The sequence below is a fragment of the Castanea sativa genome, chromosome 8 (assembly GCF_040712315.1).
Source record: "Castanea sativa cultivar Marrone di Chiusa Pesio chromosome 8, ASM4071231v1".
NCBI classification, from domain to species: domain Eukaryota; kingdom Viridiplantae; phylum Streptophyta; class Magnoliopsida; order Fagales; family Fagaceae; genus Castanea; species Castanea sativa.
Genome location: NC_134020.1, coordinates 10,277,945 through 10,294,451, shown reverse-complemented (window position 1 = coordinate 10,294,451; position 16,507 = coordinate 10,277,945). Strand labels below are relative to the sequence as shown.

The window sequence follows — 16,507 nt, the reverse complement described above, 5'->3', positions numbered from 1 at the left end:
TCACATTCAAATCCAATTCATTTTGGTGGTGCTTCAATAGAGGTTCTTCGGTAAGCTAGATGAAGGAAAAACTTGGGGAAGTTGGTTGTTAGCTAGAGTTTGGAGGGTTCAAGTACACAGGGAGATATAAGCTTGGAGGGTTTATAGTCATCCATGTACTGCAACTATTCATTGGTGTTAATGTAGCGTGAAGTGTGGCTTGAATTTTGCCACAAGCCCATAAGGCCCAACCAAGCCCAATTAGGTCATAGAAATTGAGTGAATACAAGTTGTATTTGAAGTCCGAGGAGCCGACTTGATAAAGTAGCATATATATATACACGTGTGTGTGTGTGTGTGTGCACGCATGCTTTATGATATGCGGCAATAGGAGTGATTCCAAAAAGTCCTAGTGCTGTATAAGAATAAAAAATAAGAAGAGACGTACAACCACATTAGAGAAAAAGTTTTGGGTTCTTCAATCTTGTGTTTTCTTGTTAGAAAGTGCTAGGGTGTAATTGAGATTTGCTTGTTATTTAATTTCCACTTATTTATTGTTATCGATTTAAGTCCTGGGGTGCTATTTGCACAAGTGGTATCAGAGCTAGGTTAGGATTATCAACTAAATCCCAAGTGAATCCAATATCATAGACAGACTCCCCTGTGAGTCCAAGGTACAGAAGTATCTCCCTCGAGAGTTGCAAAACAAAATTTCCCAAGTAAAGTTTGGTAAAACTCGAGGGTGGAGTCAACATCAATCCTCAGTGATTTATGAGAATGAAGAAGATAATCATTTCCTTGGTGGAAGGAAGTTCCCTAGTGAACAACGTTCCATCAGAAAATCCTAGTAAGTTACCCCCTCCTTAGTGGGCCATAAATCATCAAGACTTCATGGTAGGTCGGAATCATCCCCAAAACACTTTTCAACTAAATCATACTCCCTAGTGAGTCCTCCAGTATCCCCAGTGGATCTTTCATCTGAAAAATAGTCTAGAAAGTCAGAATAAAGACTCTGTGCACATATCCTTCGGGAATTGAATATGCAGGCATAGATCTTATCCAAGTTGGAGTGGTGCACATATCCTCTGGGAATTGAACATGCAAGCACCGATCCCATATAAAACCAAATTGTGCATATCCTGTGGGAATTGAACATGCAGGCATGAAATCCCATTCAAGTTAGAAAAGAAGAATACAAAGATTATGCACATATCCTACAGGACTTGCACATGTAGGCGCGGTAGAAGAGGTAGAGATAGAGATAGAGACCAAGGTTAACCCGAGGCAAGACCTCACCAAAATAGGTAGAGATGGAGATGGAAGACAGGTACCACCTAGAGAAGTTTGAGGCAAGAACCCCCAGGTGGACACCATATATATATCCTTTTAAGCTTGTAAGAGTACCTTGTTTGGTTGTTTGAGCTTATAAGAGCACCTTTATTTTTCTTTTTAATGACTCTAGGATAGTGAGTCACTCGCATTTTTCTTGCAATTGACAAAACAATTTATGGGATAGTGAACCTACCATTTCTCGTTTCCCGAGCAACAAAGGTGGGAATTCGGACATATGAAATCCCACTCAACTCTTCGGAGTTGCACCCCACCCTATGTATGCGTGATGTGTGTCGTGTCCATGGGTTGGACCTGAGCCGTATGTCAAAACAAAATGCTTTGTCTCTTATTCTTTTGATTCCGTTAGCAAAGCTCACGAATCAAAAAAGGGGCATCTGTAGACACCGCATTTTTTAACCCTTACGACTTAGGCCCCCGTTCTCCAATGATGCTGAATTCTAAAACTCAAGGTTGGTTTAGGGCACAATCAGAAGTTAAATTGACTTGAGAAGTGTTAAAATGAAAAATGTAACTTTTAATGAGCAAATAAATTAAATTTTGAAAAATAAGGCCAAAGGAAACTCTTGCTATGTGCACACAAGAATTAGCTTGCGCACACAGCTTTATGCATGTGTACGTAGGCTCGAACTTGCGCATGCATAGTGATTTTAAGAAACTATACAAGACAACTTTTCTACATTTATGTTGAGATTTGGAATGAATCCCACACCGTCTAAGGACCGTTCCAGACCCATTTTTTCACACTATAAGTAGCCTTACATTGTATATTTTCAAAATATATAGAAATCCTATGGAAAAATACTAAGATTCACTAGAAATAGTGAATCAAAAAGGGAGTTTTTTCACAAAACATCCTCAAGTCAATTTTCTTTTGATTAGGGCCTTTTCTGGCCTTGATCTCTGGGTTTAATATTACCAATTACTTTTCTATTGGTTCATGAATAGATTTGACTAAGGAGAACAATAAAAAATCAAGCTTGAAAAGCTTTTGCTTGAGATATTAGTCTAAACTTTTCTTTTTCCTTTTTTTTTTTTTTATGCTTTAATTCTTCATGTTTGCTTTATTTGTTTGTTATAATATGTTATAATATGTCTGTCTAGGCTAGGTTTATGTAGTTGTACGTTTTAAAAGCATGTTTGGTTGCTAGAATGTGTGTTTAAGTGTTCTCCTCTGCTTGTTTGTGTTTTAGGGTTTTCTAGGCACAAACCTGCGCACGCATAATCTTGCCCGCACATGCAGGCTTGATTATGCACATGCAGGTTTATTCATGCTTGCGCATGAACTTGCCTTGAAATCCTAATTTTATTTTGTTGTTTTTGCTTTTGCTTTCACATGTATGTTTTTATTTAGTTTCTTTTCTGTACTTTTATGCTTCCGAAGCTTCTATTTCACAAGTTTGTTAGCTTGTTTGTCTTCACATGTTAGAATCAGGGTTTATCATGTGTTTTCTTTGCCTTGATGCCATAAACATGCATTCACATGCTTATGCATGATGCCATAGCTGCTGAGTTGATGTAAGATAAGTAAGATAAGTCATGCATTGGTATGTACATGCATTTCAATGATGTAATATACTTGTTTGATGCGTGGTTTCATGTCTAAAAGTTTGGGAAGACATGTGATGACCTATGTTTGCTTGCCATGCTTTTTGCTGCCTTGTTTTTGTTACTGCCTTGTATGGATGTGAGATGAATGTTAGGAACTTTGATATGTGATGCCTTTATTAGATGAATGGTAGGTCTTTGTTTTCAAGCATCATAGATGAATGGTTAGGGATGTTTGTTGCCATATTGATTGCTAGATGTATGCTAGTGTGTGTGTGTGAGTTAGATACAAGTATTAAGTGTGCCTTTAGTAGGGTTAAGACATAAGACACAATGATAGGAAGCCAACCTTAAGGTTGGTCATTTTTGGGTGCCTAACACCTTCCCAAGACCGTACCTTAATTTCGAACCCATATCTCTGGTAGTAAGATCAAACGGTCATTTCTCGAGAGGACGCTATATATATAGGTCCTAGACCTTTGCAAAAACTAGGTAGCAACTCCTAAAAAACGATCCATTGTGTCCACACCATTAAACTCCATTAGGCGAATTAACCCAAAATAGCTCAGTTCTTGTTTATCTAGCATGGTGAATGATGAGTCTTTCATCCTTGGAGTGACGGACGAGCTTTCAACCTCAGAAAAGAGTTATGCTTATGAGTTAGGTGGAAGACTGAAATCTCCTACGAGTGGACGGTCATACACAAGTCATCCCCAAGAAGGAAGGAAAAAAGAAGACTAAATCTTTCCACCTACGGGTTGGACCAAAGTCAACTATAGGTGGACAGTCCAGCGGAGAGTCATCCCCAAAAGGGAAGGGCAAACTAAGTCCCCTTACCCACATGAAGATGTACTACTGAAGCCTCTATCAGGTGAAGGGTTTAACACAAGATAACCCTAAAAGGGAAAAACAAAAGTTGAATATTCCTAATTATTAGAGACAAGACAAGCTAGAACTTAAATCTCAAAGAATTGTTTTGGTAACACTCACCTAATCCAACTCGAACGAACAAAAAGAGACGAGCAAGAGATAGAAATCTCATCAAGCCACTCCTAAAACTCATCCACCCAAAAGCAGACGAATGAATCCCACATCATCTAAAAGCCATTCCAAACCCCATTTCTCAATTATAAAAAGTTATACATGGTACCATTTCAAAACACACAGAAAATCCTAAGGGAAAAACATAAGACTCAATAGAAATAGTGAATCAAAGAGGGAGTTTTTGTTGGAAAAATACATGTTTGTATTGCATACAAAATATACGCAGCAGAAAAATAACGGATCTACTTCATTCATAAATGTTAACATGTACTATGTAAGTTTCAGAATATAAAAACAAGAGAGTGTACCTTGGAGCAGTGAATTTCAAAACTGAAAATCAGAAGCACTTGGGAACACTTTCAATCTTCACAGCGGTCCAGTTCAATATGTTTTAACTCTTAAAACATATAAATATACTAACTAGAAAGGCCCAATTTCATCACCAACTACGAACTAAAATTCAAAGTTTACAAAGAACTTGTGATTTATATCTTCTGTGACTAAATCACATAAATCACATACTATGCATCTCATGGACTATATGATAATGTCTCAATATTCATGTTACCATTATTTTAGACAATAAAATAACATTAAGTCATACATAGCATCATACAATAGGATTTAAGGGCACTAATCATAACAGTTTTTCACAAAACATTCTCAAGTGAATATTTTTTTGATTGAGGCATTTTTTAGTCTCGATCTTTGAGTTTCAAGCTTACTAATCACTTTATATTTGATTGTGAATAGATTGACTGAGGAGAATAGTCAAAATCAAGCCAAAAAGCTTTGTGTTTTGAGGTAAATGTTCTGTCTTTTTTTTTTTTTTTTTTCTTTCTTTAATCTTTCTGTTTTTCTTGTTTTTCTGTGTTATAATATGCTTGTTTAGTTTAGGTTTTCCTTTCTTTATAGTTTTATGTATGTTAGGTTGTTAGTTTAAGCTTTCTGCTCTGTTCTGTGTTCTTGTGCTTTCTGGGCTATGGTTTAGGGCATGTATGTGTATGCATGCATACATGAAGTATGCGTACATATACAACTGGGCTTGTACACAGGCCCTATGTATGCGTACGCATAGTCGTGCTTAGAAACCCTAATCTAAACCTTTTTGCTTCTGTTTCTTTATTTCATTTGTTAAATATGCCTCTATTCTAGTTTGTTCTCACATGTATATGTCTTTGTTTCTTTGTTTACTTGTTGTTTGTTCTTCATATGTTAGATTAGGGTTTTTTTCAATTCTTTCTTTGTTTTGCCATCAACATGCATATGATATGACCATGCATTGATGCATAGGTGCAGTGGTGGAAGAGGTAAGTCATGCATTCATATGAACATGCATTTTGATGATGAGTATGAATATGTTTGTTGGGATGATGTTTAGATGCAATCACATGTTTGCTTAAATCTTACCATGTCTATGTTTCTGCCTTGATTTGATATGTAACGTCCTTGTCAGACAAAAAAAAAAAGAAAAAATAAAGTTTTGTTGGATATTTTTGGGACCACACGTGCCCCACCTACCACATCATTCTCCACCACTCAATTTCACTCATCTTTTTATCTCTTTGACCGGCCAAGCTCCTCACTTCTCCTCACTTATCCTTTCTTTCTTTTTCTTCTTTTTTCATTTTCTGTCTAACACTCCTCTCCACTACCTCACACTCTCCCACCGGTACCTCCATACCACCACTTCCACCATCATTTTTCCGGCAAGATCACCGGAAAATTCTTGAGAACCTTTAAGCACCTTCACATCTTTTATTTGAGGTAAATGTTTCTAATTTTTTTGGTGGGTTTATATGCTTTTGCTTGAGGTTCTTTAGACTAAGCTTTGATAATGATACCCATTTGATTTATGAGCATTGGAAGTGATATTTATGTGTTTTTATGTATGGGTTTTGTATTGGTGGAATTATTTGATGAGTGGGTATATAATTTGTGCTAATAATGACTACTTAAGGTTTATGTATGGTGAAAAATTTAGGGGTTTTAAGTTATAACATGTGATGGTTGGTAAATTTAATTTTTCCATTGCCATTGGGTTTATTTGGAGTTAGTTGAAGTTCTAAATTTCTTGTCTTGGAGGATATTTTGATTTTGCTTTCATGGGCCTCTTAATGATGTAGTGTAAATTTTATGGAAGTTAGTCATAATGTTGGAGATGATATTAAATACATTAACTTTATAATTTGGAGTTGATGCCTTGTGAATCAATTTGTTGAGAAACTTTGGAAGTCGAATATATTATTATTATTGATGAGGTTAAATACTAGGCTTGCCTAATTAAGTGCTCATTTGGCAATTCCTAAATTGTAGCTAGATACATTTTTAAGCTTTATGCTTATTGTGTTAGGTTTGCTTGATATTGTTGAGGTTCTAGCTAATCTCCTTTGGAGCTTAGAGAATTAGGCTTTTTGCGGATTGCAAGGTGAGTAGCTTTTTAATGGGATTTTTGAAAAATAACCATGTTGCATAAATGATGTTTTTGGGTTAGACATACTTTTGGAAACTACCTATGGAAACTATATTTTCCTAATAACTATTGTGTTGTAACCTTAATATATTTATGATTATATATGAAAATGCATCATATTTGGTATTGCATTTGGGGAAATGCATAAATTGTTGATATGGAAAAATGAGCATCTTTTATTTAATCTTTGATAAGGAAATCATGGATTTTATGGTATGTTATAAAATTTAAAGATGCATACTTTGTCTTGTTATGTGGGAAATTGATAGAAAATCTCTTGACAAGAATGAAGTTGAAAACCTTACAAACTTTGTGGAAGTTAGATTATTTAAGGTTTTTCTGAAACTACCTGGTTATAAACTATGTATGTGAAAGGAAATGTATACATGTGAGCTTTATTTGGTTTTAACCCTATGCCATGTGTAATTTTCCGGTGATCACCCGATTTGGTTTCCATAATCTTTGTGACAACGGAATCAAATCCAGGTCAGTGCCCTTTCACTTTAGATGACACGTTCTTCCCTACTGCCCATGGGGGGAAGAGGTTCCTTAATTGTGTGTGGGTGAGACTGTTGCCCATGGGCCCAAGAGACCATATGCAAGAGAGGTCCTATTTGACGCACTTTCTCTGCTGCCCATAGGGGGAGAGAAAAATCTTGAGGGTATGGGTGAGGCTGCTGTTCATGGGGTCAAAGTCTACATACCAGAAAGGACAATATCATGCCAGTTGTGAATGGGTGGATCCCCTGACCGGTCTATGTGGTAGTGTGGTATATTTGTGATAATTTACCGTATGTTAGATTTTATGGCTTTGAAAATTATATTGTTAGTGCTCATAGATTATGGTATATAGTTTCAAGGTATTTACTTTGAGAAACTTTGTGTTTCATTATTCAGTCATTCTTGTCATAATATTATTATTATTGAAAATGAAACTTGCATTTCCCTCACCCTCATTAATTATACTACTTACTGGCTTTAGCTCATCCCATCCTCTAACAGTTTTTTCAGATTAATTAGCTATACCTTGGGTATAGAGCTTACTTCTTTGGTGATGATTAGAGTGCTATGTTAAATTTGGAGACTTTTGCTGTATGTTAAATTTGGAGACTTTTGCTGCATGTAAATGGTTGGTGACTCGATCTTGCTATGTTCAATGAGACCTTAATTAATTCTATTGGAGGTTGGTCACTTGAGGTTTGTTAGCCTTTAGCGTGGTAGGCCTAGACTCGATGTTAAGGTCCTTATTCTTGATAAGATTGTGACTTTGTGTAATCTAATTGGAGTTTTGTACTATATTCATGTATTATGTGGGGACACATGATTTTTAGTTATTGTTTGTAAATATATTATAGAGCTCTGACTTGTAATGTGGAGATTTTAGCATGGTGATATATTTCTTAACCTGTGGAAAAGAAAGGAAAAGAAAGATCTCCTGTAGTCTAAATTATCAAAAAGAAAAAAATCAACAGGTACCCTTGGGATTTATTTCTTATGCTTTGGACCCTTTTGGGTTTGGGGCGTGACATGATATATACATGTTTCTGCCTTGGATGTAATGCTATGTATGATAGATGTATGCTAAGCTTAAGTTGTGATATGTAATGCAATGCCATGATAGATGTATGTTAGGGTCTGGAATGAAATGCCATGTTTATTTGCTAGATGCATGTTAGTGTGTGTGTGAGTCTAGAATGACAATATTGGATATGCCTTTAATGAGATTAAGATGTAAGACACAATGAGTGGAAGCCGACCCATGAGTTGGGCGGTCTTGGGTGCTTAAGACCTTCCCAAGCTGTACCTAAACTCTAAACCCATACTTTGGTAGTAAAATCAGTCCTTCCACGTAAGGTCGCTATACATATGGTTCCTAGACCTAGTCTAGGTGGCGGCTCCATTTTCTTTTCTCTGTCTCGGTCCACTCGGTCGAGGCGTACTCCTTCCTTGTTACACCTACACTGTCCAGCCAAAGGTAACACATGAAATGAACCAATTGCTTTCTAGAGAGTTCCAGGAAGTGGAGATCAGAAAGGCACTCACATAAATGTACTCGCTAAAGGCCCCAAGACCAGATGGTATGCCCTTTTTATTTTATTAGCATTTTTGGCCTTCTATTGGTATAGTTGTGACTAAAACTATTTTGGATTTCCTTAACTTTGTAATCATTCTTTCAAAGTTTAAAGAAACCCATATTGTTTTAGTTCCTAAGATCAAAGAACCGAAAAGAGTAACTAATTATTGCCCTATTAGCCTTTGTAATGTTGTTTACAAATTAGCCTAAAAAACTCTGGCAAATAGATTGAAGAAAATCTTACCATCTGTGATTAGTTATACTTAAGGTGCTTTTGTGCATGGTATATTGATTATTGATAATGTGCTGGTTGCCTTTGAAACAATGCATCATACTAGTAAAAAAAAAAAGGTTGGAAAGGTAGGTGAGATGACATTGAAATTTGATATGAGTAAACCTTATAATAGAGTTGAATGGGTTTTTTTGGATAAGATTATGGAAAAATTGGGTTTCAATTTGAGGTAGAGTGGCCTTATGATGCAATGCATTTCTTTTGTTATATATGCTGTTCGTATTAATGGGAAACCTTGAGGTTGTATCTCCCCTTCTAGGGGCCTATGTCAAGGGGATCATTTTTCTCCTTATCGTTTCTTAATATGTGCAGAAGGTTTATCTACTCTAATAAAGCAATCTATGCATGATGGTTCAATGGATGTAGTTTCTATATGTAGGGGTGGACTGAGTCTTTCTCATTTTTTTTTCCGCTAATGATAGTCTCATTTTCTGCAAGGCTACTTTGGAGTAATGTGAATTTTTGCAAAGAGTTCTTCATGTGTAAGAGGAAGCTTTTGGCCAACATTTAAATTGGTCAAAAACTTCATTGTTCTTTAGAAGTAATATTGTTAGGCAGTTTCAAGAGGAGATAAAATCAAGATTTGGAGCTTAGATTATTAGACAGCATGAAATAATATCTTTTACCATCCCTGGTGGGCTTAAATAAGAGAAACACTTTCAATGCTACTGAGGAGAAATTGGCAAAAAAGTTGTCCGATTGGAAGGAGGAGTTATTGTCTGAGGTTGGCAAAGAAGTGTTAACTAATGCTGTAGCACAAGCAATTTCAACTTATATACTACGAGTTGTTTCAAATTCCTAATTCCCTTTGTGATGAGTTGACGAGTATGATTCGTAATTTTTGGTGAGGACAAAAAAAGGATGAAAAGAAAATGGCGTGGTTGAGTTAGGAAAAATTGTGTAAGCCTAATTCTAGTGGGGGAATGGGGTTTAAACTTCTTAAGTCTTTCAACCTTGCTCTTCTTGCTAAACAGGGTTGGAGACTTTAGGTGGAACCCATAATTCCCTAGTGTATAGGATTTTTAAGGCCAAGTATTTTCACCGTTGTGATTTTGTGCATGCCACTTTAGATAATGAACCTTCCTATATTTGGCGAAGTATCATGGCAGCTCAGAATATTGTTCAGAAGGGTATTAGATGGAGGGTGGGGAATGGTCAAAGTATTCGGGTTTGGGAGGATAAATGGTTGTCTCATTCGTCTACCTATAAGGTTATCTCCCCTTGAGTTTTACTTCCCTCAGTTTCTAGAGTTTGTGATCTAATTGATGTTGAAACAAGTTTTTCTCCCTTTTGAGGCCGAGTGTATTAGTGGCATCCTGAGGATAGACAGGTTTGGGCAGAAACTACATATGGTTTGTTTTCTGTAAGGAGTGTGTATAAGGTTGTAATGGATTTGGAGGAGAATGGTAATGAGGTTTCTTGCTCTGATAGTAGCAGATTGCGCTCTTTTTCGAAAATCAATGTTCCACATAAAGTTAGACCTGGGGGGAAGAGGAAGGATGGCCAGGGTTGGTTCAGTGGTGTCAATATTATTTGGAGGAATATTGGGTGGCTTCAGTTGTTCATCCAAAACTCCCTCAAATTCTGGAATCAAATTGGTCTCCACCTAAGGATCCGTTATACAAGATTAACGTTGATGGTACTGTTTTTCCTTCTCAGAAAGAGGAAGGTGTGAGGGTTATAATCCAGGACTAGAGGGGACTTTTTATTGCAGGTTTAAGCAAGAAGATTCCCGCACCTTTGGGTGCCATTGAAGTGGAAGCAAAGGCCTTTGAGGCTAAATTTACTTTGGCAGCTTTGCTGCTGAAGTTGGCATCCATGATTTCGTGATTGAGGGTGACTCATTGAATATTGTTCAAGCTCTTCGTGGAGAATCACCTCCTCCATCTTCCGTGGCTCCTCTGATTTATGGGATGCTTGCTGCTGTTAATGATTTTCGGTCAATTCATTTCTCCCATGTTTGCAGGAATGGTATTAGGCTTGCGCATTTGTTAGTTATGATGCCTTAGGCATTTGTGACTTTTCTGCATGGACTAAAGAGAGTCTTTGTTTTTTAGAACAAGCTCGTCTACGTGATGTAATTTTTTTTTTATTTTTTATATGATGATGTAATTTCTGTTTGTTGTTGAATGAAGTTATTTGTCTTCCTATCAAAAAAAAAAAAAAAATCCCGAAAAGAACGATCCTAACAAATGAAATTTTGATACACAAATGATAAAAAAATGACACAATGTTTTGGCCCAAAAACGAAAAGCCCCCTAATCACTATATGGACGGTTGCCCAACCGTTCATCATGCATGAAGAGCCACGTTCCATGGCACTCTTTACCTTTTTTGGGAAAATATAATAACAGTGACTTCAAAATCTCTCGATGGATGGATTATCCTTCAATTATGAATAAGCCTGAGAAGGGGTCATCGGTTTCTGTACCATCAGCGCCCCCTCAACCACCAAATCCTTCTTCAGAAATCGACCACTCCTATCATTGGACAGCCACTGGTGTTCCAGTACATATGACAAACCAACCAAACCCTCCTCCAAGACCTGCTGCCAACCCTGACTTGAAATCTCATCCTGAATCTCCAGTACCTTGGTCCACTGGACTCTTCAATTGTTGCGATGATGTTAACAGTTGTAAGAACATTTTTTTCACTCGCTCATAACATGGTCCTCCATTGTGCCACACTTCCATGATACTACATATATATTAATTGGGGTCAATTTTTTTGAAATAAATAATCAACAACCGTTTACTTCATACCATTGCATTATTTATTATTATCATTCAAATCCCATTAAGTATTTTTTTTGTTTTTTTGTTTTAATTTTGACATTCTCATCAAGCAATTGTAGACATTGAAAACGATGATTTCTGTTTTGGGCGGTCTATTTTGCACCACTGCTAAAGACGACAATAACTGTTTAGATCAGATGTTGATGATGATTTTTACTAAGAACTTAGAAACATTTATAAGTGAAATTTTTGCATCATCTTATCTTTTGTACAAAATTGTCAATGTTAATGTCATATGCACAATACGAATGGCATTCACGGGATTGGTTGGGATCTTCGATTAAAAGAAATTTAAACTTAGGGTGCCAAAGTTTGTTTATTGAAAAGAACGAAATACGCAAGCACTGCCATAGTTTTAGTACCATATATCCCAATTAACTTTCTGGATATGGATTCAGAAATCATAACTCAAATCTTGCTTAATTTTTAAGTAAGTGGATTGGGATTCTTTACATATTTAGAGTCTTTAGACATATGTACATTCCGTTAGTATGTCAAGTGTCCTAATCTAAATTTATTACACTTCTTTGAAAGAAATACCAGAATTTTACATGAAATCAATATGGTTCATATTTTACAAAGTACGCACGGATGATGTGGCAAATATTCAAAGTATTGGCCACGAGATTTAAATGTGCATTACTTATTGATTTATAGCTAATCCCAAGTTTTGTTTCAGGTTGCTTAACTTGCTGGTGTCCATGTATTACATTTGGGCGAATTGCAGAAATTGTTGATAGAGGATCGACTTGTAAGTTCGAAAAAGAAAATGATGGATTGCTTTCACTCATACATTGTTAGTAAATGGAGTTTATTATTAAAAAACATATTAATGATTCGTGCATGGGTTTGCAGCATGTGGAGTGAGCGGAGCACTTTACACATTAATATTGTTCGTGACTGGTTGGTCGTGTTTGTACTCATGCTTTTACCGATCCAAATTGAGAGGACAGTATTTCTTGGAGGAGAGCCCATGCACAGATTGCTGTATCCATTGTTGTTGCGAGGAATGTGCTTTGTGTCAAGAGTATAGAGAGCTCAAGAAACATGGCTTTGACATGTCCATAGGTACACTCTCACTCTCTCTCTCTCTCTCTCTCTCTCTCTCTCTCTCTCTCTCCTGTGGTTATTTATTAGGTTTGTGTAATATTGTGTGTGACTTAGCTTTTGCATTTTATGGACTAGGGTGGCATGGGAACATAGAAAGGCAGAAACGAGAAGCTAAAAAGCCTCCAGCAGTGCAAGGGGCCATGACGCGGTAAATTGTATAGCCACAAAATATTGTTGCAATGTACTAGTACTTCTTAGTTCTTATCTTAATTAAGCCTGTATGAACCATTTATATCTGTGACAAATAGGGTGTCTACAATACTGTCGGTGACAGTATTGAGCTTCGTTGGTTTGCCGTGAGCACCAATTAAAATTGCCTTATTGGAATTTTTTTTTTCGAGAAAAAAGTAAGCGAAATATTATTAAAAAATTAAGACAAATCTGATTAGAATACATCACCAAAATCATTAGGTAGTTCTTCTCCCATACATCAATGTCTGCAGATAAAACTACTCTTCTAGGCCAACTTATTACCATCCCTTCGAACATACTGGAACCAGCAGTGCTGAAGAGACTCCCCAATACTCCTAGTTTCCTCAATCACATGACCAAATAAAGTATATATATAACCGAAGCCTCTGCCTTCTCTACAATTTTCCACATCAGCATTTTTTATTTATATTTTTTTAATTTGATTTAATTAAAAAAAAAAGACTTACCTAAAAATAATTTAGGTGAAGAAAAAAAAAAACCTTTAGGATTAAGATTAAGAAAAAAAGAAAAGAAAAAGAGAGAGACTTCTGTTAGGACTCTCTCTTATCTTTGAATGCTTATGCTTTTTAATCCAAGCAACCATTAATTATCTAATAGTGAGCTGTAGTTATCAAACTTCAAGTTGATCAAGACACAATATGAGACTTGAATTTAAAAATTAATAAAATAATTAAAAATCCTCTCTCTCTTCCCCAAAAGCAAACCCAATAAAACTCATGAAACAAACCTATTTTCAATTCAATAGTTTTTGCCAGTAGACTAAAGAATCAACGAAGAAACAACAAACCAAGCAAAAGATTGTTATCTATCCTCTCCCAAACGCTGACCCAAGCACGACCATGGGTGTCCCTCTCTCAAATGCAGACCCAAGCTCGACCATGGGTGCCAACGTTTTCAATCTCCGACTAGCCGCCATATCAGATCATTCTCTCTTGGTATTTCTCAATTAATCTATGACTAATCTCTTTTCCTACTGTTTTCAATTAGGTTTTCTATCAATTAGGGATTTCAATTCCTAACCATTTTGTCCTCTCTATTCTTTTTTGTTGAAGTTAGGAAAACACTAATAGAAAATCAAATTCTACAATTTTTGTAAGAAAATATTGTGGATATGAATGGGTTTTGTAGTGGAGATAGTATTGAAGAGCCTCTCAACCCTCAAAATCTGACAAAAATCCTACAGGTTTTACTTTATCTTCAAGTATTGCTTTATTTGCTATTTAGGTTTATTTAGCATATCCGATTTACCTTAGCTTAATTTTCTGTTTGGTTGAATAATTATTTGGCTACTTAAAATGCTAGCCTTCTGCCTCTTCATTATAGAGAAATAGGGAATTAAAAATGTGTTGATGAAATTTTTATTTCTTGCTTTATAATTCTAAATTTGGTTTGTATTCTAGATTTGATTGTATTTTGTAGTTTTATAATTTTGAATTTGATTGGAAATTTTTATTATTAGCCGTGAATTTTAAATTTAAAGCAATTGAGTATGAGGATATTTTGCTGTAGTTTGGCTTTGCTTGTGGTTCAAATATATATCAAATTTAGGAAGGGGTTACTCAATATGTGGTTTGACCTATAAAACTTCAATGCTGCTCCATGATGGTTGAGATGGTGTGACAATCGATGAGTATACATATACTATATCCTCCTCCTCTTAGGTTCTCACATTTTCTTATTTTGTATTTTAATTCCTTTTTCTATTTGGTTGCAGATTCATACTTTTCTTTATTTATTTTTTTATTATTAGTAGCCTTGGTTGGAGTTTCTTAATCTGTATAAGATATTGTTTGAAATACAAAGTATTTAGGCTGAATTATTATGTAAGCATTCAATTAAGAAGTTGTATAACTGACTAAAAACTCAGATTCAGTTTGTTATTTTCTATTTGATTATTGAATGCCCTATAGATTTTTTGTTTGGGGCAGGGTTGGAGTAGACTGTGTGTATCTGCGGGAGTCTTTTCTATATCATTATTGGTTTATTAACTTTAATCTAAACTGTATATGCAATATTGTGGCTCTATTTGGTTTTTGAAGGCTATTTTATATTAGAAGTATTTGCCATATAAAATATCAGTAGTTGATAGTGTTAGGGTATGAAAATATCAGAATACAAGTACCACTTTACATATAATATACTTGACTGGCTCTGGTAATTTAGTCTTTGCACATTCGCGATATCATTATAACTATGGCAAGTAGCTTTGGACAGGTGCTTCCAATAATCAGGTTATTGGATTTAATTTTGTGAATTCTTATCTAGGTTCATGTATGGCTACCAATGTCTGAATTCTTATTGTAATTTATGCATGATTGGGTGTTGATTACTTGAGTTTTTAAGTTTATATTAGGTTTCTAATTGTGATGGGAATGCCCTATTTTAAACATATTGTCTTTCATTTCTATTTGCTAGGAAATCTGACTAAATATCTAGAACAAACTTTGTGATATTGATGGCTAACATTGAAAATGTGACATTGATAGCCGTTGTTTAGACTATGTGAGATAGTTATTATTCTATTGTTATAAGTATGAATATTTGATCTAAATTCAATGGGTTTCAAATCCTGCTGCAGTTGCATGCCATAAATGACCTACGAAAATCTTAGAATAAATGAGAGGTAGCTAACCTAACTTCTAGCTAGCACTTCAAGTCTTCAAGAGACAATGGATCCTCTGTAAATAAATTGAATCTATAAATATTGAAGCTGTAATATCATGTGTTCAGTGCATTGTCTATACCCTTCTTGCTTAAGAAGTGTCCAACAATTACATGTGATAGGAGGATCCACTGATGGGCCTGAAATTAACAATCTCAATTCTCCAGCTCATCTTTTCAATTTCAACGTCGACCATTACATTTTAAGCATGAATGACCTTTTTGTGATGGTACGAAAGTGTTTAATAAGGTCAATTTAATTGGCTTTACCAGCCCTAATATGCAGTGCGTTTACATTGGAAGAAAGAAAGGGCCACTGCATTTCAAGTTGAATGTTGAACTGTACAAAAGTCATATATACATTAATGTATTAATTATTGTACCACAGATAAAAGTTTATATGTAGATAATTGAATTTTTTTTTAATGAATATCGTGCATTGCAGAGGAGTATAACTTATTGTCAACAAGTGGAACAAGAGTTTATATTGATTTGGAAATTTCTAAGACTGCTAATTTCAAAGATCAGTAAGTGCTTTATTTTAGATTCACATTTTTAATGTACTACAGTCTTTACAATACTATGTCTAATATCTCCACAATACAAATGCTAAAGCAATTCATACCACAAGTGACAATTCAAGAAGAAATGAACATCAACAGAAGAACCATAAGTGAAATAACAAAAATTATGTGGGACTCTGGTAATGAGGTATGAAAAAAGAAAACCTTGAATCATAACATGGTGTCCTTAACATTGCTTTTATGCACTATAGACCTACTTTTATAAAATTTAACTATAAAATTATGAATTGGTTGATATTAAATTCAATTTCTAGAAAACTATCTTTACCTGTTTGGGAAAGATTATAAACATTGAGATAGATAATTTTGGTTAGTATTTTATCTGTTGTGAAGTATGTTGTAAAAAGGTAAAATCAAGAGATGAATTTTTATGGTGCGATAATT

At 35.3% G+C, this 16,507-nt stretch overlaps 1 protein-coding gene and 1 long non-coding RNA gene across 3 annotated transcripts; both read left to right on the top strand.

Moving 5' to 3' along the window:
• The first annotated feature begins 5,505 nt into the window (after positions 1–5,505).
• Positions 5,506–7,350, top strand: LOC142608281 (uncharacterized). Of its 2 annotated transcripts, XR_012839453.1 has the most exons (3): positions 5,506–5,688; positions 6,275–6,349; positions 6,881–7,350. It is a non-coding gene; the product is annotated as an uncharacterized LOC142608281 (long non-coding RNA). The 2 variants fall into 2 exon arrangements; XR_012839454.1 differs by lacking the exon at positions 6,275–6,349 and having other exon boundaries at positions 5,543–5,688.
• Positions 7,351–11,136: 3,786 nt separating this feature from the next.
• Positions 11,137–12,817, top strand: LOC142605525 (protein PLANT CADMIUM RESISTANCE 2-like). The gene is made up of 4 exons (XM_075776927.1): positions 11,137–11,395; positions 12,235–12,306; positions 12,411–12,623; positions 12,741–12,817. The coding sequence occupies exons 1-4, from the start codon at positions 11,137–11,139 to the stop codon at positions 12,815–12,817; spliced, it is 621 nt and encodes a 206-aa protein (XP_075633042.1).
• The last annotated feature ends 3,690 nt before the right edge of the window (positions 12,818–16,507 follow it).

Coding starts and splice junctions, on each gene's coding strand:
- LOC142605525 (XM_075776927.1), top strand. CDS start 11,137: ATGGATTATCCTTCAATTATGAATAAGCCTGAGAAGGGGTCATCGGTT. Junction 11,396..12,234: donor TTGCGATGATGTTAACAGTT/GTAAGAACATTT, acceptor GTTTTGTTTCAG/GTTGCTTAACTTGCTGGTGT. Junction 12,307..12,410: donor TGTTGATAGAGGATCGACTT/GTAAGTTCGAAA, acceptor ATGGGTTTGCAG/CATGTGGAGTGAGCGGAGCA.